Source organism: Mus caroli, unplaced genomic scaffold, assembly GCF_978045245.1.
Source record: "Mus caroli unplaced genomic scaffold, Mus_caroli_1 scaffold_10, whole genome shotgun sequence".
NCBI lineage: Eukaryota > Metazoa > Chordata > Mammalia > Rodentia > Muridae > Mus > Mus caroli.
Genome location: NW_028227265.1, coordinates 45,908,813 through 45,932,431, shown reverse-complemented (window position 1 = coordinate 45,932,431; position 23,619 = coordinate 45,908,813). Strand labels below are relative to the sequence as shown.

The 23,619-nt window shown below is 49.9% G+C and overlaps 1 protein-coding gene across 1 annotated transcript in view; it reads right to left on the bottom strand.

The window, feature by feature from the left end:
• Positions 1 to 16,671, bottom strand: part of Pkn1 (protein kinase N1) — a 30,326-nt gene extending 13,655 nt beyond the window's left edge. Inside the window, exons 1-6 of the mRNA XM_021169479.3 lie at positions 16,473 to 16,671; positions 9,959 to 10,259; positions 7,621 to 7,772; positions 3,583 to 3,727; positions 1,042 to 1,187; positions 411 to 624 (exon numbers count right to left, since the gene is read on the bottom strand). Coding sequence (XP_021025138.1) covers positions 411 to 624; positions 1,042 to 1,187; positions 3,583 to 3,727; positions 7,621 to 7,772; positions 9,959 to 10,259; positions 16,473 to 16,493 — 979 coding nt within the window. The 5' untranslated portion in view covers positions 16,494 to 16,671. The remainder of the gene's footprint in view (positions 1 to 410; positions 625 to 1,041; positions 1,188 to 3,582; positions 3,728 to 7,620; positions 7,773 to 9,958; positions 10,260 to 16,472) is intronic.
• Between the last annotated feature and the right edge of the window lie 6,948 nt (positions 16,672 to 23,619).

Sequence of the window (23,619 nt, the reverse complement as noted above, 5' to 3'; positions counted from 1 at the left end):
AGGGGCAGGCTCGTGGGAGGGAGGCAGAGGAGAGAGCTCAACAGGCAACAGGCTGCAAGTGGCAGCCGAGGAAGGGCGGCCAGTGGGGCTCTGACAGGGTGTCAGAGAGGCAGGGGTCTAAGGAGGCGACATTCAGAGCAGCCAAGGGAAAAGACTGAGACAGCAGGACTGGGGCTAAGATCTGATGGGCTGCATGAGTGTCTGCTGGACAAGGAGGAGGGTGAGGACAACAGTCTGGAATCAGAACAGAGCAGGAAGATGGGGTTGCTTGGCTGGTAGAGATGGAAATGGGGACCAGGATAAGAGGGCAAGGAGGCGACAGGGTAAGAGTAGTCAAGGCTGGGAGCCTGGAGATCCAGGCAAGTGGTCTCAGGGCTAGGTCCCAAGAGTGTGGTCAGTCCGGAGCCCACCTGTGAGCGGTGCAGGCTTGCTCAAGGTGCTGTAGTGAGTGGCAGGGAAGGGCCCAGGCAGTATGGCGCTGAAGGCTGAGGACGAGGCTGCAGTGAGCTCCTCCCGAAGCAGCCGCCCCTTGGGGTGATCGGCAGGCAACTCCCCGAGGCGCCTCTCCAGTGACTCCCGCAGCAAGCCCAGCTTCTGGTTGGACTCAGTCAATTTCTCCTGAGCCTGAGGCAGGAAGGCAGAGAGCTGAGGACAGGCATAGACTCTTCCCCAAGAACCCACCCACCTCCAGCAACTTCTTCCTCAGGCCTAAACCTCAAACCTACTTAGACCCATAAGGTAGAGCCTGGAAACTAGGCTTTGCCCACCTGGAGCCAGGACCCTCTGAGGCCCCACCCTCATTAAAGCTTCTTGATGGGCCCCACCTCTGTCAGACTCTGGGCTAGGCCTCAGCTCTCCCTGGGACTCTCCACTGCTCCTAGCTTAGACACGGACTGTCTCTCCCCTGTCCTACTAAGGCTCACACCTAGCGGCAGTCCATCTGAGTTACAGCTCCACCCTCGCCAGGACCTGTTGCTGTGAACCCCCTATCTCTCCTATGTCCCTTAAATACCATGCCCCTAGCAGAACCCTCAATGTCACCTCGCTGACTGCCTTGCGGTCTGGGGCCTTTGCCCCACTGAGCAGGCGCAGGACATTCTTGGCACCTTCTGCCACTGCATGCTCCACTCTAAAATGGTGTCGTAGCTCCTCAATGCGTAGCTCTACGGCTCCCAGTTCTGGATCTCCTATGGACATGGGCCATGGGACCATGAGACAACCTTCAGACTAGCCTGATCCCAGACATGCCATCATGTGCAGGCACAGGCTCATCATACATAGCCACCAAAGCATATCATGATTCTTGTACTGGAAGGGACTGTCACCTTCCACCCAAATCCAGTCACTCTTACTCAAACACCATAATGTCTAGGGACATGGTTACCCAAGTACCTTCACAGCGATGACACACAGGCACACTGATGACCTAGGCTTAGGGACAGATATATTGTAACAGTCCTTGTCATTCCCAGGGGCTAGCTTAGGACAAAGGGAACACTGCAATCTTCAAGGGCAGATATTATCTACGCCCAGCAGCCATCACTCATATATTCAAATACAAAACTCAGACTCTCATATGACACTGGTACCCTCTGCATCCTACTGAACTTCCACCAATAGGGACACAGTAAGAAACTGAATGTGTGTGTCCTGGACCAGTGTGCATGTGGAGCTCATTCGCAGCGAGATGGTACTGGGAGCATGGCCCCTCAGAGCAGTGACAGAGCCAGCCGTGTAACTCACTGGTACATCGCCTGACCGCGGTGCAGGAGGGCCTGATTCATCCCCAGCACCAAAAAAGCAGCATCAACAAATAAAACAAGAGACCCAAAAGACAAGCAAGAGAGGGACAGAGGGGAGCACACCTGGGACACTGAAGCTGGGGTCAGAGAGTAACTTCTAGGCCAGCCTGGGGTGCATGAGACCCTACGCCCCCCCCCCAAAAGTAAAGGGGCAGGAAAGATAAAGGAGCCTGCTATCAAGACTGCAACCTGATTCCCAGAACCCATGAGAGAGTGAGAGAAGGAGAGGGGGAGAGGGGAGGAGGAGGGAGAGAGAGGGAGGGAGGGGAAGAGAGGGAAAGGGAGAGGGAGAGAGGGAGAGAGGGATAGGGAGACAGAGAACTGACTCCCAAAAGGTGACTCATTCACTTGTGACAACACATACACAAAAACAAATAACAGGAAAAATGAAACAAGAGAAAAAATGTTGGTCATATTAGCACATGCCTGTAATCAACCATAGCATCTGGGAGACTGAGGCAGGAGAATTACCACAAGTCCAGGGCCAGTGTGAGTAGGACATCCCTTGGCATCTGTGATGGTTGTTTCTATTCTATTCTAGTTTGCCTCACCATGTAGCCCTGGCTGGCCAGGAACTCCCAAAGATGTGCCTGTTTCTGCCCCCTGCGTGCTGTGATTAAAGGCATGTGGGATGAGAGGCCTGTGTCACTACGCCTGGCTCACCAAGGCTCAGTCACCACTTCTCAGCTCTGTGCATGTGGTAAAAACCAAACATGAAAACATGGCTATATCTACGTGCCAGTAAAACTTTCTTTACAAAGGCATGTAGGCCTGGCAGTGCAAGCCTGTGGTTCCAAACACTCACAGGTGACGGCAGGAGGACTGAGAGTTCAAGTCTGGCTTAGGCCACACGGTGAAATCTTTTCTCAAAATAAAAAAAGAAAAAGAAAAAGAAAAAGAAAGGGATAGAGTGGGGGATGGAGGCAGAGACAGGTGATCTGTTAGAGGCAGCCTGGTCTACATAGATCAAGGCTAGCCAGAGCTACATAATGACACCCTATCTCAAAACACAATAACAGGCTCGATATGGTAACACAAACGCTTAATTCCAGCACTCAGGAGGCAGAGGCAGGAAGAACTCTGCCTCTGTGAGTCACAGGCAAGCCTGGTTTACATACTAAGTTCCAGGACAGGCAGGGCTATTATAGAAAATGTCTCAAAACTAAAGTAAACTGAAAGCAACCAGGGGTGGGGCTAGAGAGATGGCTTGATTGTTGAAAAGCTTTCTGCTCTTCAACAGAGGAGTCTGCTTACCCAGACCCACAGCAGATGACTCACAACCACCCGAGACTCTAGTTCCAGAGATCTGATGCCTCCTTCTGGCTTCTGAGGCACCTGCATACACACACATGCATACGTGCACGCACACACGCACAGATAAATCTCAAAACAACCCTAAAAACAAGGGATAGGGCTTGATAAGTACTATAGTGCCACATAGATTTTACCATTGAAGGGTTAGGGGCACGGTTCAATAAAAACACAGGCCTAGTTCATAGGAGTCCCTGGATTCCACCCTAACCACAACAAAAGGAAGGAAGGACAAAAGGAAGGAAGGAAGGAAGGAAGGAAGGAAGGAAGGAAGGAAGGATGGATGGATGGATGGAAGGATGGAAGGATGGATCAGGTGCATTTGGCCTGAGGGTGGCGTTTGGCAACAACTATCCTAGCCCAAACCTTGAATGAAACAGCCAGAAATAGACAGGAATAGGCATTGTGGGTTGCAGGTGGACCCCTGGAAGGCTGAATGCAGGCAGCCAATGTCCAGGAAGGGTCTTACCTTGGGCTTCATCAGGAGCTGCCTGACTCTCCAGCTCGCCAGCCTGTAGTGCCTGGAGCGCTCTGCGAAGTTGCATGCGGATGATGTCAATCTTGGTCTTACTGTCCTGCAGCATCTGCTGGGCTGTCAACAACAGCTTCCGGTCCTGGGGACAGACATGGAAGGTGCCAGGCAGAGTGGGAACTCAAATCTGAGCTGCTGTCCACATCATAACAGGTAAGAGCATTCTCCTGTGTACACAAGGACACATAGTCCCAGCCTCCTGGGCCAGTGCAGAGGCAGGTAATCCACGGGCTTCAGTTCCAGCTCTGCTACCCAACAACTCAGTGTAGCTGATCTTTGCTACTTTGTGTGTTCTTCTTTTTCCCACCCTTTATCCCCTCAGTTTCACCCCCATCACTGGATAGGAGAGAAAGAGGGATAGAGGGGAGGGAGAGAAACAGTAGGGAGAGAGGGAGAGGGAAGGGGAGGAGGAGAGAGAGGGGGAGGGACAGGGACAGAGAGAGGGATGGGGATCCTTGGGTCTAATTTCTCGCTCCTTTCTCCTTTGAACGTGACTACTAGCAAACTGCAATCAACCCCCTGTATGACCAACAACCGCCAACCCTGCCGACTGGGGCCGTGCTGATTTATGTACCCTCTGAAAAGTCCCCAGAACTCCAAATGTCACACTATTGCAATAACTATCTGCAGCTAGCAAAACTGTGCCCCTGCTAGAGCACGAGGCAAATCACAGTCAGCTGCTGTGGACGGTCTGGAGCAGCCCATACTCCACACCCGGGATTATAATATTTCTGTGTTTTTAAAGAAACCAAAACTCCAAAGCTGTCACTACGTTTCTCCCTTCTGTTTTAAGCCATGAACTGTGCATAGCAGGACATTATAAACAGAGACATTTTCAATGAAATAAGTGCTTTTCGGGTCCATGGCCAAGACTTTCCGGAGCCCTCTCCTGCTGGGTTCCTATCTTGATCAGTTCTGATGGGACCCACAGCTTTTGCTTCCCTGTGGAAATATAAACGCATCTGCATCCTCCAGGCAAAGCTCTCACTGGCTTCCGCTCTGATGTTCACGCGTTCTTATAGTATATCGGTTGATTTAATTCCACGGTTTTTCCTATAACCCGGTGACTCTCTCTTGCTGAGTGTTGAGGTTTTTCTGCCTGCTTGTTATTTCCTGGCTGACAAGAAGCAAACTGTTCCTACTTTTTTTCTGTGTGGCCTCAAGCTAGGCCCCAGGGCCAATTCTGGACAGTTAGAAACTGCCCTGGATAACTCTCTTGGTCCTACAGACTGATCAGTCCTACGGCAATTCTTGCCACATCGCCTGCACACTCCTGAAAGGCTGGGCCTTCCTTCTGGTTTATATTTAGAAAACACATTTCCTTATACAGATGCCTCGCTCAATTTTTTTTTTCAAATGACAATATTTCTCACAATTTAAGCACCAGGCATTTTGAGATGTAAGACTTTTAGCGGCTTAGTCACAGTCTCTTTGCAAATGACCGAATTTCCTGTAATTGAAGTACCAGGCATTTTGATATTGGACACCTGTAGCTAAACCTGACCTACTATATTAGCATGGCACATGTTAGATCCAACATTGGTCATATCCCTTATGCAATCGTCTATAGGCACTGCTTGAGCCTTTAATGGTCTAATAACTTTTTTACATTTGGTATTCATATTTTCATAACCAAGTCCTCTGTCAACACCTGTCTTGCTTGACAGTCTAATATGGCTTTGTTCACAGCTGAGACTAATTTTTGTAAAAAAAAATAAAAATTAAAAATAAGCTGGGCGTGGTGGCACATGCCTTTAATCCCAGCACTCGGGAGGCAGAGGCAGGCGAATTTCTGAGTTCGAGGCCGGCCTGGTCTACAGAGTGAGTTCCAGGACAGCCAGGGCTACACAGAGAAACCCTGTCTCAAAAAACCAAAAAAATAAATAAATAAAAATAATTATAGTAATAAAAAAATAATAAAAAATAAAAGTCAGTGAAGGCCTCTCCAGAACCTTGTATATAATCTTTGTAAATGAGGTGGACTTTCTCCTGGGCTCCTCAGCTTTGCCCCAAGCTCTTTTTTTTTTATTATTATATGTAAGTACACTGTAGCTGTCTTCAGACACTCCAGAAGAGGGCGCCAGATCTTGTTACGGATGGTTGTGAACCACCATGTGGTTGCTGGGATTTGAACTCTGGACCTTCGGAAGAGCAGTCGGGTGCTCTTACCCACTGAGCCATCTCACCAGCCCCCCTGCCCCAAGCTCTTAAAGCCACTAAGTGACAACGTTCTACAGTAACATCATCAAATTGAATCTGTTCTTGTATATCAGAGTACTGCCCTTCACCCAACCCCTCGTCTTTTACTATATTCATCCCCTCGTTCTACTTCGTGATCCAATATTTGCAGTTTCTTCCCCCCACCATGTTAACCATGGCAACTGCAGACTGGTGTCTAAGCTGTCACCAATCCCTTCTAGTCTTGGAGAATAATTCTATTTTGAGTAGCACAGTTATTTAGGATTTGTTTCATATAAAGCTAGTGCATTCGTAAGAAGTCATAGCCCTTTTTTAAAAGACCGTAGCTCTATCGTGCCTCGAGAATGCCATCCTATGTCCCCATGACCCTGCTCCACACCGTCAGCAGGCACATGCTGTACAACTAACTATCGGTGATCTCCTAAGGCCAGGCTGCCCCTCCTCCATCTCTGGAGCTGCAGCTGGTTCGAGGTTAACCCCTTCTCTCTAACCAGTTCATCAGCTTGTCCTCTTACTTCCTCAGCTGGTCTCTGACCTGACTGCCCTCGGGCACAGTTTCTTTCCCTCTTTCCTCCTGAGGGAAACTCCTGCTCTCAGGACTGAGCCTTTTCCTTCTCTCTTTCCTGGTGCTCACCACCTCTATCCGCAACCTCTCCCATGCACAGTCAACTCCAACCCTTCAGAAGAGAGAGCAGAGTGGCCCCCTTCTTGTCTCCATTTCAGTCATGTTTGTTTAAACGTTGTTTCTCAGGCCCCTCCATTTCCACTAGCAACTTTTCCAGCTTCCCAGCCAGTCCTTCAACCTTTTTCAAAGCAAAATATACAAAAAAGAAAAAAAGAAAAAAAGAAAAAGAAAACAGAAAAAAAAAAAAACCCTCTGTGAGCAAAGCAGGAAACATCCCAGTGACAACAGCTACAATACATTTTTTGCTGCTGTCTTGAAAAAACAAAATCCATTCCTCCATTCCCTGCTTGTTTTCTCTAATTTCCCATTTTTATTCTTCACTTTCCATGTCCAGGCACCACTTACAGTCTGTCTTGTGCTACTTTGTGGGTTCTTCCGTTTCCCAACCATTCTCCCCCTGGTTTCCCCCCATCACTAGATAGGAGAGAAATGATAGAGGGGAGAGGGAGGAGCGGGAATCCTGGAGTCTTATTCCTTTCTTCTCCTTTCTTCTTTGAGCACAACTACTAACAAACTGCAACCATCCCCCCGAATGACCACCAGCTACACCCACCTATCAGGACTGTAGCATTTCTATACCCTCTGAGAAGTTCCCAGAATTTCAAGTGTTACACAACTGCAGAAACAATCTGCAGCTGGCAAAACCATGCCTCTGCTAGAGCATGAGGCAAATCATAGTCAGCTGCTATGGACGGTCGGAAGCAGCCCCAAACCCCACACCTTGGATTAAAATGAAAATACATTCTTTTTTCTGAGTTTGTAAAGAAACAAAAATTCCAAAGTTGTCACTCCAGGTTAGCTTTTGACCTCAGCCTTGCTCTCTCACTTCTCTGGGCCTCAGTGCTCTCAACTACAAAGTCTGGACCTCCACTGGACTGAGGACTCTTAACCCAGTTTGGACCAGCTGGAGCTACACCCTCCTCACCTCTCTGAACATCTCTGTGCAAGTGTCTGCAGAGCCACAGACAAATGGCCATGTACTGCAATAATATGATGCCCAGAGTAGATAAGTCAGAGGCAGGGAGCACACGGGAGGGACACAGCCTCCGGTTCGTACAGTGACGAAAGGTTCTGGAGCACTGTGGTCTCACCTTGCTGCTGCCATTGCTATAGGTCTGGATCATGTTCTCTGCCCCCTGTTTGACCTTGAGCTCAATGGCCAGCTGCTTCTCCAGCCCAGCCACTCGGCTCAGGTTGGTGGATGAGCAGATAGGGCTGCCCTCTGCAAGGGATTGGGTAGCATCTGAGGAAACAAGATGAGAAGAGAATCACACAGTGGTCACTTCAGTGTACCCAGGAGACCTGGGAGATTTTGTCCCAGCCAATAGGAAACCTTCATCCAGAAAAGGAGCCTAGGGGCCAGTACACGGGCAGGAGATATCTGGCTCTCAGTGACAGACTGGGCTTTAGCATGAGGGAGAGTGAGTTAGTGACCAGGTATGCAGGTCTTCAGGGTTAGCTGGAAAAAATGCCCCCATCTGCCTTAGGGTGTATAAGCCTACTGGTGTGAGTGTGATTATGTCTGTAGGCCACTGGTGGTAGAACCCCAGATGTGGGTGTAACAGTGTATATGTGTGAGCTTGCGATGACACTGCTTCTTGTTGGTACAGCTCAGTTCTTTTTTTTTTTTTTTTTTTTTTTTGGTTTTTCGAGACAGGGTTTCTCTGTATAGCCCTGGCCGTCCTGGAGCTCACTTTGTAGACCAGGCTGGCCTCGAACTCAGAAATCCGCCTGCCTCTGCCTCCCGAGTGCTGGGATTAAAGGCGTGCGCCACCACACCCGGCTTTACAGCTCAGTTCTGATCTCTAGGGGTGTCTAGGATTGTTTTAAGACTTGGCTGTTGTCATTGTCAGAGGTGAGGTCTGTAACACAAGAGAGATGCAGTGGTGGGGAACTGCAGAAGGGGCTTATGAGACTCTTGGCTGAACTCCAGCAGTATTGGACCCCATCAGCTGACACAGCCATATGTAGAGGGGCTGAGCCTGTTGGCTGTAGCTAGAGTCTGCTGTGGATGGGACAGTGGTGGGATACCTCTCGAGGTTGGTGTGACCTAGTGGGAGAGCTCTAGTGTCATTGTGGCTTAGTTAGTGTGTCTCTCTAGGTGAAAGTGACAGGACGCAAACCTTGGACACTGTTTGGACGAGACTGTGCTCCTATCTCTGGAATCACGTAATCGGGTTTGCTGTGTTGCCCGGGTGGCATAATTGGCTGTACTTCTCTGGATATGTGTGTGACAGTACAAACTCTGGGTGTCTTCTGGTGTCCCTGTGACCATGACCATCTTAGGTACAAGATGAAGGAACCGTTGCTTCGTTACTGCATGCACACACATAAAGTGACTGAACTCTGGCAATGATAAATTGTGTTGTGGGTTTTCTTTATGTACAAGTACACATGTGTGTACATAGAAGCCAGAGGGACATAGGGTAAGTTACTCAATTGTTCTCCACTTTCCTTCTTTCCTTCCTTCCTTCCTCCCTCCCTTTCTGAGACAAGGTCTCTCACTGAGCCTGAAGCTCTCTGATTTGCCTCGTGGACTGAGCAGTGAGCCCAGAGATCCATAGGTCTCTGCCACCCAAGTGCTAGGATTACCAACACACAGACTTTTTACTTGGGTGCTTGGAATCCAAATTCACATCTTAATACTTACACAGCAAACACTTCCCTAGCCAAAGCGTTTACTAGCACAGCTCTTCAACCTGTGGGATTTTACTTTAACTACAATCAAAAACAAATTTTGTGTTTTTAAAAACAGGGTTTCTCTGTGTAGCCCTAGCTGTCCTGGAACTCACTCCACAGTGGCTGGCCTTGAACTCAGAGACCTGCCTGCCTCTGCCTCCGGAGTGCTGGGATTAAAGGCGTGTGCCACGACCGTCAAATTAAAAACTAGGTTCAGGTGTGTAATCTCGGCCACTCCCGAGACTGAAGCATAGCCCTGCCCTGGCAGCTTAGAAAAGTCTTGTCTTAAAAAACATAAAAAGAAAACAAACATGAGAAGAGCATAAATATATAAAACACACACACACAAATTAAGCAAAAACAACAGGAAAAGGTTTACAGCTGCTGATGTATTGGAATGATTTAGGGAGCCATGAGGGTGACAGATGTGCAGTATTTGGGTGTCTGTCAGTGTGACTTGAGCTTCTGGAGGCTCATGTGATAGCATGTTACTCAGAGGTTGTCTGGGAATAGCTGTAATGGTGTCCTTAGGTATCTGGTGACAGTGTGTGGGTCTCTGGTGTTACCTGGATGCTGGTGAGTCTATCTAGGTACTCCTAATGCCAAAGACAGCTTTGAGTGGGGTCTGGGAAACAGGTGTGACTGTGTTCATCCAGGTGCTAGTGGCCCTGTAAGCCTGGCCTCTCCTATGGCTTCTGTAAACCCAGGACAGTGTCCTGACGGAACGCAGCTCCCAGGCTTTCTGCTCACCGCTTCCTGCTGCAGGGTCAGGCAGTACCACATGTGCATGCAGCTCCTGCAGCTGCTGGTGCAGCAAGTCTAGGCGTCGAGCGGAGCCCCTCAGCAGCAGCTCCACAGGGGCCAGGCTGCGGCCCAGGTCAGTGGTGGCTCGCCTCAGGTTCTCAGCACCCTCCTTCAGCTTCAGCTCCTTTCGGATCTCCCGCTTCAGTCGCTCTCGCTCTAACTCCAGCTGTTGCTGCACCCCGGGGGCTGCCAGGTCAGCCCCAGCCAGCCCCAGCTGCTCCAGCAGCGACCAGCTTCGAGGCTCACTCTGTAGGGGAGGGACCACACACAGAAGGTCAGAAGCTAGAGGGCAGGTGGCCTCACCAGAACACAGATCACCTGACCCACAACCACCCTACCCTACTCCACCCCAAAATCCCAAGGACAGAGGCCTGACGCTCATAAATGGGATGTCTTGGCCAGAGAGATGGTTTAGGGGTAAAGGCTCTTGCTGCCAGGCCTGCCCAAGTTCATCCCCTAGGAATCTACATAGTGGAAGAAGATGATCAAGTCCTAAAGGTTGTCCTCTGACACCCCCTCCCACACACACATAGATGCATGAATCAATGAATGAATGAGTAAATGAATAAATAAGTCAGGGGTTGGAGAAATGGCTCAGCAGCTAAAAACACATAGTGCTCTGGCAGAGGAGCTTAATTCAGTTTCCAGCCTCTAATTTCAAATCGGTGTGGGCGGGGGGGGGGGGGGGGGAATGTGATGCCTCTAGCCTCTACAGGCACGGGTGTGCATATGGACACAACCCCCAGACACATACACATAACAAGAAAATAATATCAATAAGAAAACAGGAGGGTGAAGACCAGGCCAGCACAAGGCTTCCTTCCCCATGTGCACACCAGGGTCCCTACAGGGTCTCCCTTAATTTGTTACCTATGCAATGAGGTTCTTCCAGAAGGGTCAGATAACCCCCTTTCTCTCCTGGTGTCCTGCATTCCTAACCAGGAAGTCCCAAGGGCAGGCTACTGTTTCTTTTGCTGTCCTTAGAAACATATCCTGACGTCTCTCATCTACATTCCCAAACTAGAAGGTCCCAAGGCCTGGTCTTGCTTTCTTATCTTCTATATCTGGTACTCCAAAGAGCAGAGCTCATCTCCTCCCACATCTCCCAAAGCTGAGCGCTGACACAGCACCCAAGTTTCACCCCCCCACCTGGAGAGATGTCACCAGTTCCCTTCCTCCTTCCTATGCTTAGTCGCCAATCGAGAGGCACCCAGAACAGAACCTCGATTTCTGCCACGTGGGATCTCCTTCTGCCATGCTAAGGAGATCCCAGCCCCTACCTCCAGCTCCAAATCCAAAGGGGGATCAGCTGCCATCTGGGTCGTAGGTCTGGCCTAAGAGCCTCGCCCTCTTCCTGAACCTCAGCCCTGCCAGGGCCTCTGGACTGCCACTTCCTCTTTCCTTCCAGTTCCCAGCATCCTCTGCGCCAGGCCAGCTCTAGGGCAAGTTTTTTTGGTTGTTTTGTTTGGGGGTGGGAGTTGTTCTGTTTTGTTTTTGAGTCAGGGTCTCTCTACATAGTACTGGCTGATCTGGAATTCACTATGCAGACCAGGGTGGCTTAGAGCTCATATACCTGCTTCTATATCCTAGGCACTGGGATTAAGGGTGTGTGCCACATCACCCCCTAAATGGCCATGTCTGCTTCTCTGGAGACAAGCCAGGGAGAAACAGTCCTCAATACCTGACACATTGGATAGACACATCCACAGTAGATTATGTAGCAGGCAGGATCTTATGTGGTACACTGCATGTGTGTGGACCACAGTCTTATAGGTGTGGTCACAGTTCCAGCTCTGCAAGTGTGAGATTTGCTGAGGAATTGCCTCTGTCAGATTGGCCTGTGGGCGTGTCTATAGGATATTTTCTTCATTGCTAACTGATGTGGGAGAGCCCAGCTCCCCGTGGGCAGTGCCATCCCGGGCAGGTGGGCCTGGGGTGTATAAAAAAAAGGAGCTGAGCAAGCCAGAGGAAGTGAGCCAGTGAGCAGTGTTCCTCTGTGGTTTTGCTTTAAGCTTCTGTCTTGAGCTCCAGCCCTGACTTCATTCCATGATGGACTATAATTTATAAAACCAAACCAACCCTTTCCTCCCCAAGTTGCTTTTGGTCAGTCTTTTATCACAGTGACGGAAAGCAGACTAGACCAGTCCCCACCTGCACGAGTTTGTGGGTAGAACATAGGTTCCCAAAGGTGTGCGCGTCTAGCTCTGCAGGTCTATGCCTGGCTCAGTGTGTGCACAGAATGCTAATTCACACACGGCCGCCTGCAGGTGTATGTCTGGGACCCAGGCTCAGGAATGCACATCAGTCTCACACATACTGCACTCCTATCGGTATCAGCATGGAGGTGGGACACAGCTTCACAAACGTGCACACTCCCACACCTGCCTGCACACACCCCGATAAACAAACAGCTTTGGGTGCTAGTTTGCATCCCTTGGAAGCTACTCACACACCCTCCACCTGCCAAGTGGCCATAGCCCACAAGCTCATACACATGTGCATGCCTACGTGCAACTGTATGTGTGTGAGAGTGTGTGTGTGTGTGTGTGTGTGGTAAAGGGCTTGTACATGCTGACTTCTTTTTAGATGCACCACCTCAGGCCCTCACGTCCTTCAGGCTCTCAGCCCTGCTAGTGCGTGTTCATGTCACTACTGAGAGACCCTCCCACTTGTCCCTTGTCCCCAACTTCCCCTTAAGTATCAGAACAGCAAGTTCTGTAGGGAGAGAGAGAGAGAAAGAGAGAGAGAGAGAGAGAGAGAGAGAGAGAGAGAGAGAGAGAGATTAAACGCACGCGCGCGCGCGCGCGCACACACACACACACACACACACACACACACACACACACACACATAAACGCTGCATGCATGCTTCCGGTACACAGACAGCATCAACTTCCTGCTTCCTCCTACCCAGATGTCCACCCTGGCTGCTCACAGCAGAGGCCTAGGGAGCCCACCTGGCTTAGTAGTCGCTCCCTGATGCCAACACCAGAAAGAAACAACCCTGAGGGGCCAAACGCAGCCCACAGCTATTTACTAAATTTCAACTGTCAGAAATAGCAGTTACAAGGCTGTTTATATCAGGATCAAGATACATATGAGATTCTATTTCCCCCTGGATTTTGCCATGATGCTAAAACCGCTCTAAAAAATAATATATCGCCAGGTGTGGTGGCGCATGCCTTTAATCCCAGCACTTGGGAGGCAGAGGCAGGCAGATTTCTGAGTTCGAGGCCAGCCCGGTCTACAAAGTGAGTTCCAGGACAGCCAGGGCTATACAGAGAAACCCTGTCTCGAAAAACCAAATATATAATTTTAAAATAGTAGTGGTGCTAGAGAGAGGGTGCAGCAGTTAAGGGCTCACACTGTTCTTCCAGAGGACCCGAGTTCAGATCCAAGCACCCCTGACAAATGGCTCACAGATGCCTGTAACTTCAGTTCTGGGTGGATCAGACCTCTCTGGCTTCTGTGGGCATGTGTACACACCCCCCAACATATATACTTAAAAATAACAAATAAATAAAAGTAATGGTAGTGGTGGTGATAATAGCAGCCGCAGGCAGAGGGTGAAGCTTGGTAGCACGTACAAGCTCTGTACCTCAACAGCAACAAACCAGCGCCTGCTCCAGCCTCACCCAGGTCTCAGAGAACGTCCTCCACGTTACAGGTACTATGTTTCATTTTGTGGCTTTGTCTCATATAACCCATATGGCTTTGAATTCAATACATAGTGAAGGCTGGCCTTGAACTCCTGATCCTCCTGCTTCCACCTTGCCAGAGCTAGGACTGTAACAGGCACCTTTGCACCTAGCACAGCAAGATGTAGATGCTAGAGATGGATACATAAGACAGATAGAAAGAAAGAAAGAAAGAAAGAAAGAAAGAAAGAAAGAAAGAAAGAAAGAATGAAAGAGAGAAAGGACAGACGGACAGACGAACAAACTAGCTGAAGCCCCCTGCTCCAGGTCCCACAGGCAGCAAGAGACAGAGCCAAGATTCACATTAGCTGGGAAGAATCCCACGTCCAGCACACCTTGCAGTAGTGAGCCATCACCATCACAATGAGCAATGTTCTCCTAGGCTCTTAAGCCCTTCTGATGAGGCTGCAGGCCAAGAGACAGATCCTGTGACCCTGTCATCTCCTCACGGTGTATCTGAGCAGTAGTCACCATAGGGGAAAACTGAGGCTCAAAGAGGCCATAGCTGCGCTCTCAGTGAAGGTAAGGTCATCTTCTCATCGCCTTAAGAAACGCATGTCAGTATCTGGGGTCATTCTTGCTGTCATTACAACCAAAGTATACAGGGGACACCTATCCAGTGTCAACATCCCGAGGTACACAGGACAGTCTCACTACACAATGACCCCCACACAAAGGCCATTGCTGGGGCCTTGGGAAGGGGTGTGGGTTCCCAGCGTAGACTGCCAAGCTCTATGTTCAAAGTAAAAGTGTCAGAGAAGCACAGAACTGGCTGAGGCTCCACCTCTCTCTGCATAGCCACCATCTCCACCCTCACTCCCCTCACCCTAACCCCCACCCCACCTCCCCACCCTCACCCAGGGTTTTTCTGAGTTGCCCTGGCTGTCCTAGAACTCTATAGACCAGGCTGACCTCAAACTCAGAGATCCCCCTGCCTCTGCCTCCCAAGTCCTGGAATCAAAGGTGTGCACCACCGCCACCAGGCCCTCATAACCATCCCTAACCCCATTGCCTCCTCCAAAACAGAAACAAGACTCTGTAAGGTAAAAAGCGTTTGACCCAAGAACTCATTAGGGAAGGCAGCATTGGTATTTAAACCTGGCCTCACTGAACAATACTCTGTCATGACCAGGCCCCACCCACTGTCGCCCACCAGTGCCCCCAACCCAGCAGGCAAAGCAGGTACACAGCCAGGAGCAGGGCCAGCTCAAGCAAAGAGGAGAGGTGAAGGTCCTTGGCCCCACCTCCAGCAGAGAAGGCCTGGGAATGTGAAAAGCATGCAGGCAAGGAGGCAGGGCCTCCTGGGTCCTCCTCCCCGGTGACTCACTTCTGCCCAGGGACAAGGAGTCACTTGAGGGCAGCAGGGCAAACGCCTGGCCTGGACTTGAGGAATTAGAACGTCAGCTTCTCCACCTGCCATTACAGATCTGCAGACAGCAGACCAAGAACTGTCACCTTGGGGAAACCCTCTTGGCAAAGTGGCTAGGAACCCAAAACCCCACTTCCTGAGATTTCAATGCCTGGGGCGTTTCCAGAATCTAGACAGGACATCCGTTTGCCAGACACAGAACAGACAGGCACGGAGACGGTGGAACCAGGCAGCAAGTCCAAGCGGGAATGAACATAAGGGAGAAGACGGGACGGGGACCAAGATGTAGGTCCAGCCTCATTCTGGGAATCACAGCCTCCATGTGGGTCCTACGCGGGACACACCAAGCACATGCATGTACTGGGAGAGCCCTGCACAGCCCTCAGTGGGCTTGAAAGGGAGCCGGCACCGGTGCATCAGCCTGGAGGTCTGACCTTGTGAGATCGGCAGCACCAGATACGCCCAGCTCCACGGCAAGGCCGGCAGGCCATCAGCAGGACTGGGGAAGACGGGTACAGGAGGGTACAGGGGAGACATGGGGGCAGGTGTAGAAGGAGATGAGAACCAGTTACACAGGACAATGGACTGCATGGTGACGAATTAATGGAGCCACAAAGATACAAAGATCTCAGATTTTGGGCCATTGAATTAGAGTGGGAAGTCAGTCACCCCGACCCTGACCCTGCTTCAGTAACGCCCAACAGGTCACACAGGGAGGGCCATGTGGCTGGCAGATGCCAGTCACAGGTGTCTGTTGCGAGGGAGTAGAGACCCAGCCCTGTCACCTTCCAGACATAAAATCCTTCCTGTCTGTATGACAGGACACGCCCCACCTGGGTTACAGCTCCATCTGTCAGCCTGAAGGGTGGTTATGGGGAACGAGGCGGAAGGAGGAACCCGGCCTCAGGCCTAGTGAAGTGACTTAGACACTTCCTCCAACAGGTGCCCATCTGGGTGGCGTCAAGACCATCGTAAAGACGTCTGCAGGCGGGGGTGGCCCGGGCTTTGTTGTGCGGGGGAGGGGATCGGGCCGGGCACTCCTCCGGTCCGCGGCAGGGTGCCAGGCACCTGCTCCAGGTGAAGCGGCACCTGCCAGAAACCGAACGCTGCAGGACCCAGAGTAGGACGTGGGGACGACAGGCACCGGGATCCGCAGCTAGCCTCGGACACCGAAGTGGGGACCCCGCTACACACGCTGACTCTCAGGGAGGGCCAAAGGAGGGGATGCTAGGGTAGAATCCCGAACAGTACCCCTTCCTCCGACCCGGTCGGCGCCTCCACCTGCTACAAGAGCCCGCGCGGGCTCCCGATGGGGACCTCGTCCGGGACTCTACCCGTGCCTGGGGTCCTCCGCGCCGTCTGGCCGCCCCGCGGGTGCGGACAAGTCGCCTACCTGCACGGCGTCGCCGGCCATGTCCTCCGGCCGCCCGCCAGGGGTCCCAGCGCCGAGGAAGGGCTTGCGAGCACGCGGGCGGGTGAGGCGGGAGGCGCGGCGCCCAGACCCTCCCAGGCGCGCGGCGCGCTCCGGCCTGCTGCGCTCGGCCCGGCCTGGCCAGGCCTCCGCCGAGCTGCGCCCTCCGGCCCCAGCGGCTGCAGGGTGGGTCACGTGAGCGCCGAGGTCCGCGCCTGGGGAGGAGGCGGGGCGGGGGCGGGGCTCCCGGCGGCCCCCGGGGCTTGCAGCGGGGAGTGGGGTCCCTGTTGGCTGTGGGGTGCGGCAAGCGCTCGTTGTAGCGTAGGGGACTCTGAGCTGGCCTAAGCGACCGCGAGCCTCAGAGGCCTTGTCCCCCGCCTCCGACCCCTTTGAATGCAATGGTCACCATCCACCACCACCCCCGACACACACGGCCCAGCTGCACAGAGGCATCCTCCCTCCCGTTTCCCCGGAGGCAAACACAGGGAGAGCCTGACTTCAAATCCCAGTGTCCTGGGCCTTGGGGGAACACAATACCCTTCAGGACTAGGATGTCTGTAAAACTTGAGGAAGAGTAGGGCAAGTGTAAGACCCCAAGTGCACAATAAATGCCAGCAGTTATCACTTTTAGCTCATTGTTTTAAAGACTTTATTTTGATTCATGTGTGTTAGGAATAAGTTCCGGGGTGGCAAAGAAAGAGACCATCCTTCAAAATGAAATGTCCGAACAAGGCAAACTTTACTCTTCATCAAGACAGTGCACTGCGGAAAAGCAAAGAGAAGACAGGAAGTGCATATGGTTTCTATTCTAACTCAGGTGACCTCGCAGTCTTATTCAATTGGCTAGTCTGAGAAAATTGGCGCAGAGGAAATTGAAGGGGAAAGGGGTCACTGCTCCAAGCGATCAATTTCCTAGAATGGAGCAGGGGGGGCTTTGTGTAAACAAAAGTTTTACTGGGTGAGGAGGATTAAAACATCTCCTTAAAAGTCCTACAAGGTAGGAGAGATAATGATTTTAATTACTGTCCAAAAGACAAATCTTACACTATTTGCTAGAAAAGACTCACATTTGATTTCTTGCATGTGTATATATGTGTTTCTTTGTGTGAGTTATGCACATGCGTGTGGGTGCCTCTGGAGGTCAGAAGAAGACATGGGATGCCCTAAAATGAAGTTATAAACTGTTTGTGGACTGCACCACCTGGGTGCTGGGTCCAGACTTGAGTTTTCTACAAGAGTAGTATTGCTTCTATCTCTTCAACTCCTATTTTAATCTTTATCCATTTATTGAGTGTGTTCACGTGCATGTACCACACATGCCAAGGCAAATGTGTGGTGGCCAGTGAGTGACTTACAGGATCGCTTTTCTTCTGCACCCTATCATTTGGGGGGGGGGCACCCAAACTCACCTTCCTAAGCCCTGAACAGGCCCAACACTCCATCACTGAACTCTCAGGACTATAGTCGAGGCTTACTTCCTTGCCCCCCAGCCTCCTCCTCCTTACAGTCTCATCCCCAAACCGCATACCAACAGGGCCTAAAGTCTAGACATTTCCAGGAGGAGCCCACCAGGTCCTGTGTCACCTGCCGCCCTTGGTCACTCGCCACTCGCTGCTTCAGCAAGTTGACATCCTCTTTATAGTTCAAATGTTGGTGGAGTGAGTTAAATAGCTTGCCACCCTAGTCATCTAACTTCCTTTTTGCAGATTGATAAAAGAGAGACGCCCCTTGCTTTCATAATCAAGCCAGGATGTTCATGGTCCCTTGCATATCAGGCAAGGACCCCACCCATCTTACAGATGAGGAGGGCACGGAGGGAGTTGGCAGGGAGAAAGCTTTGCCCAGGGCCCTGCTTGCCAGGTTCTGAGCAGCCTCTGGGGATGAGGCTTGGGAATCCAGCCAGAGTCTCCTTAACCTTCCGGCATTCATTTACTCAGTGAGTCTTTATCACAATCTGCTAGGGATTTGGGTGGACTGAGAACAGAGCTGTACTCTAGGCTTTAAAAGGGACAGACAAAGAATGTATTGTAAAATCTCCACATAGCAATGATAAAAGTCCCACCAGATCCCTGAGGCATCCCTGGCCGATCTCCAGCCTACTCTGGGCCCCAGATATGTTACCTGTCACTGTGTTCTGCTCCTTCCCTGCTGGAGAGTCTGGGCTTGCCTTTGAAGCAGCTGTAGAAGAGGTTTCTCAGCCTCATTTGGCCTTCAAGGTAGTTTGTTCAGCCACTCTGGTCTCTTTATATTGCTGCCAGCCATAGGGTCTTTGTACAGGTTGCGATCTGGAATAAAATGTCTTTCTGTCACATTTCCCCAAGGCTGGTCCCCTTTGCTCATTTATTTTTTTTTTTTAAAGAAAAATTAATTACATTTAAAATCGTTTTTTGATGTAGTTTTATGTATATATGTATGTGTGTGTAGATATGTGCCCATGAGGCCAGCCAAGTGTCCATGTGCTAGAAAAGGGCATCAGATCCCCTGGAGCTAGAGTTACAGATGGTTGTGAGCCACCATGGGTTGTTGGGAAACAAACCTGGGTCCCCTACAAGAGCAAAAGAGCTCTTAGCTGTTGCCATCCCTCCAGCCCAAATTTTTATTACATGTCAAAATATATTTAATCTCCCCCCCCCCCGTGTGTGTGTGAACGAGAGAACACGTGTGTTATCAATGGCATATGTGGAGGCAGAGGATAACTTCAGGACTCACTCTCACCTTTCACCATGTGGGTCCTGGGCTTGAGCTCAGATTGCCAGGCATAGTGGTGGCTGCCTTTACCTTCTGAGGAATCTCACTGGCCAGGTTTTAAATAATTTTTATTTGTTTTTTAATCATCTGTGGAAATGTCACCATTCTGAGACTCTCATGGTTTTCCCCTATGGTTCGACTCTGTGTCTCCAGCCCTTGGCATGGTTTGACTTAATATCAAAGGTACTCGGCTCCAGCTGTGGTCATTTGAATGAGGTTGGCTCCCATAGAGTCAGACATTTGAGTGTTTGGTTCTCATTGGTGAACTGTCTGGGAAGGACTAGGAGGTGTGGCCTTGTTGGAGGAGATGTGTTGCTGGCAGTGGGCTTTGAGGTTTCGAAAGCCCATACTAGCCTAGACTTGCTCTCTCTGAGCCGTTCCCGTATATCAGGATGGAAGTTCTCAGCTGCTCCAGCACCATGCCTGCCTGCCTGCCACCATTCACCACCATGGTTATGACCATGGACCAATCCTCTGAAACTGTACACAACACCTCGCTTAAATAATTTCTTCTATAAGTTGCCTTTGTCATGATGTCTGTTCACAGCAATAGAACAGTGACTTAGATACAGGCCTTGCTGTCTCTATCTGTAGAATGGAGCAGTGGACACAGTGAACGGTGGCACTGGAACACTATCCCTGATGACACCTGCACCATGGTGGCGAGCAGGCCAGGGTTCCCCGAGGAGTTGGCCCTGGTGCTGAGTGTTAAAGAATGAGTAGAAACATGCCCAGTAGTTAGAAAATTCCAGAGACCAGGAGGTAGAAGCAGAAAGATCTCTGTGAATTTGAGGCCACATGGTAAGAGCTTGTCTCAAAAATAAAATAAAGAAAAGAAAGGAAGGAAGGAAGGAAGGAAGAGCAGGGGAAGATGTCCAGAGATTCTTAAGGAAAGCTCTGGGGTCTCTGACCCCCATCTTCTTTCTCTTGCCTTCATCAATCCACTGTGGTCATAGGGCCTTCTCACTAGTCCTCAGACAAAACAAGCCTGTCCTAACCTCAGAACCTTTGAACTGGCAATTCCTTCCATCTGTAATGTTACTTTTTATCTTCACTTTCTCTCTCTCTCTCTCTCTCTCTCTCTCTCTCTCTCTCTCTCTCTCTCTCTCTCTCTCTCCATTAGTTCCCACTTTTGTTCAGGACCTTTGAACTGGCAATTCCTTCCATCTGTAATGTTACTTTTTATCTTCACTTTCTCTCTCTCTCTCTCTCTCTCTCTCTCTCTCTCCATTCGTTCCCACTTTTGTTCAAATGCCACCTCCTAAGCCGGATTTTTTCTGGCGCTTTCACCTAAAACAAGGCGCTTTCACCTAAAACAAGGCACATTCACTATATATGTATGTGTATCTGTATACATACATATATGTGTACATGAACATATAATTTTTCTGTGTATGAGTGTCTTGCCTGTATGTATGCCTGTGTACCATATGCATCCCTGGCCCTGCAGAAGTCAAGAGAGATCCTCAGATCCCCTGGAACTGGAGTTACAGGTGGCTGTAAGCCACCAAGCCAGAGCTGGGAGCCAAACATGGGTCCTCTGAAAAAGCAACAAATGCTCTCAACCACTGAGCCATCTTGCCAGTACCCACAAACAACGTTTTTGCTTGGGACTTGGGATTGAACTTAGGGTCTTGTGCATCTGGACAGGGGTTCTACTGCCCAGCCCCATAGTATGCTTTCCTGAAAATAATATTTTTTTCACTTAGTTTGCATGTGTAGGTATTTTGCCTGCATGTGCATCTGTGTAATACGTGTGTGCCTGGTGCCCTCAGAAGCCAGAGGCCAGCGTCAGATCCCCTGGAATCGCAGTCACAGATGACTGTCAGCCACAGTGTGGATGCTAGGAAAAGAACCAAGGTCTTTTGGAAAAGCAGCCAATGCTCTCACCCACTGAGCCAGCTCCCTTCCCTGAAACCTTAATCTCTTTTGGTGCTGTAGGTTGAACACCTACATGCTATGAATGTGCTCTTCCAAGGAGCTGTATTCCCAGCCCCCACCCCTTTCAGAAATAACTTTTCATTTTAAAAACTAGATTTTTAGGTCTTGGAACAAGACGACTCTCAGAAGTCTAGACTTGGACTCCTTGTTTTTTTAATTATAGAAATTGATGAGCTAGGCAGTGGTGGTGCACGTCTTTAATCCAGGCACACAGAAGGCAGAGACAGATGGGTCTCGGACAAGGCCAGCCTGGTCTACAGAGTGAGTTCCAGCACAATCAGGGCTACACAGAGAAACCCTGTCTCAAAAAAAAAAGAAAGAAAGAAAGAAAGAAAGAAAGAAAGAAAGAAAGAAAGAAAGAAAGAAAAGAAGAGAGAGAGAGAGAAGAAAAGAGAAAGGAAGAAAGAAAGAAAAAAAGAAAGAAAGAAAGAAAGGAAGAAAGGAAGGAAGGAAGGAAAGGAAGAAGAATAAAGGAAACAGAGCCGCTCTTTAAATTCTCCCAGCATTCAGATAAAGATAATAAGGACTTGGAAAAATTAATTTTTTGAATTTATGTATGTATGCATGTATATTATACAACACCTGCAGGTATCCACCAAAGCCAGACATGGGCACTGACTCTCCTGAAGCTAGAGTTACACGTGCTTCTGACATGCGAGCTATGAACCAAACTCATGGCCTCTTCAAGAATAGAACTCCTGGCTGCTGAGACATTTCTCCAGCTCCAACTTTTACTTTGAGACAGAGTCTTGTTACACAGCCTAGGCCAGCCTTGAACTCACCCTGTAGACAAGGCAGCTTTCAAAACTCCTTGTCCTCCTGACTTAGCATCTGGAGTAACTGGAGTAACACAAGTAAATACATTTTCTCTGCTGTTCCTCTCTCTCTGAGACTAGGAATTTATCCTGTTCATAACTGAGTTCCAAGCTTCTACAATGAAGTCTAGAACGCACTAGAAACTATGTCAACAACTGCCAGGGGCAGAGGGCCCGGATCTGGAATCCTCCAGTTAGGAGCTAGGGACTTGTCCCAATTGTGAAACACTTGCCTGCCATGTAGGAAGCCGTGGGATCCGTGTCCCGATCCACCAAAAGATAACTAACAAACAACAACAGCTATACCAAGTGTCTGGAAAGAGAAATAAACTGGACATAGCTGGAATCTGGTCTGAGTGTTTGGCAGACAGCTGTGGCTAGGGGGTACAAGCTGGCCTGGAAAGATGACCCTGTAGAGAAGATCCTGGGGAAGAGGCTGTGGCCCCAAGGATGGCAGCTCCACTCCACGTGTTATGGCGTTTTAGTTTCAGGAGCTGGAAGGAACCCAAAGCCTCACTCCCACCAGGAATCCAGAGCCAAAGTCCTAGTCAGGGTGGAGCTGAATGAGGTTGAGTTTCTCTAGAGGTAAAAGTTCTTTGCCAACCAAATATAAAACTGAACACAGTGGTGTGAGGTTGTCATCCAGCCACCAATCCAGAAGCTGAGGCTAGAGAACTGGTGTGAGTTCAAAGCCAGCCTGGGCTATGCAGAGAAGCCTTGTGTCAAAAATCAAAACAAAACTAAAACAAACCAAAACCTCCAAAATGCCAGGGACTGGAGAGATGCCTCCTTGTTAGGAGCACTGACTACTCTTCGGAAGGTCCTGAGTTCAAATCCCGGCATTCACAGGATGGCTCACAACCACCCGTAATGAGATTAGACACCCTCTTCTGGTACATCTGAAGACAGCAACAATATACTTACAATAATAAATAAATCTTTGGGCTGAAGCGAGCAGGGACTGAGTGAATGGGGCGGACTGGAGCGAGCAGAAGTCCTAAAATTCAATTCCCAACAACCACTTGAAGGCTCACAACCATCTGCACAGCTACAGTGTACTCATATACATAAAATAATAAATCTTTTTTTTAAAAAAAGAAATAGATGGAAAGCAATGGAAGACATCTGATGTCTTGTTTGGCTTTCACATACACAGAGAGAGGGAGGAAGCATATATACCATAGGACAGGTTTACCTAACATCAATACTAAATGTGTCGCTCCAGAGGCTCAGGCAGGACAGTCTAAGACCTCCAGGTCTGCCTGGGCTGCTTAGTGCTTTTAACTACTTTACCTCAACAAGAACAAATTGAGCAGGGTTGGGTGAACTCAGCGGCAGAGCCCTTGCCTAGCTTTTCTGAGACTCCATCACCACCCCTTCCAAAACAAAATAAAATAATGTGTGATAGCGAAGGAAACCAGGCACAGAACCCACTGTGATGTCGCATGCCTTGGGAGGCTGAAGCAGGAGGACCAGGGGCTGAAGGCCAGCTTAGGCTGAGGGACACGATCTCAACAACAGACCACACTACATGCAAGGAGTGACTCATCTGAGTTCAGACTGAAAGCCTGGGAGTGAACCCTGTGTGACAGGATTCCTGAAAAGAAGCTGTGTCTGTTAAAGGC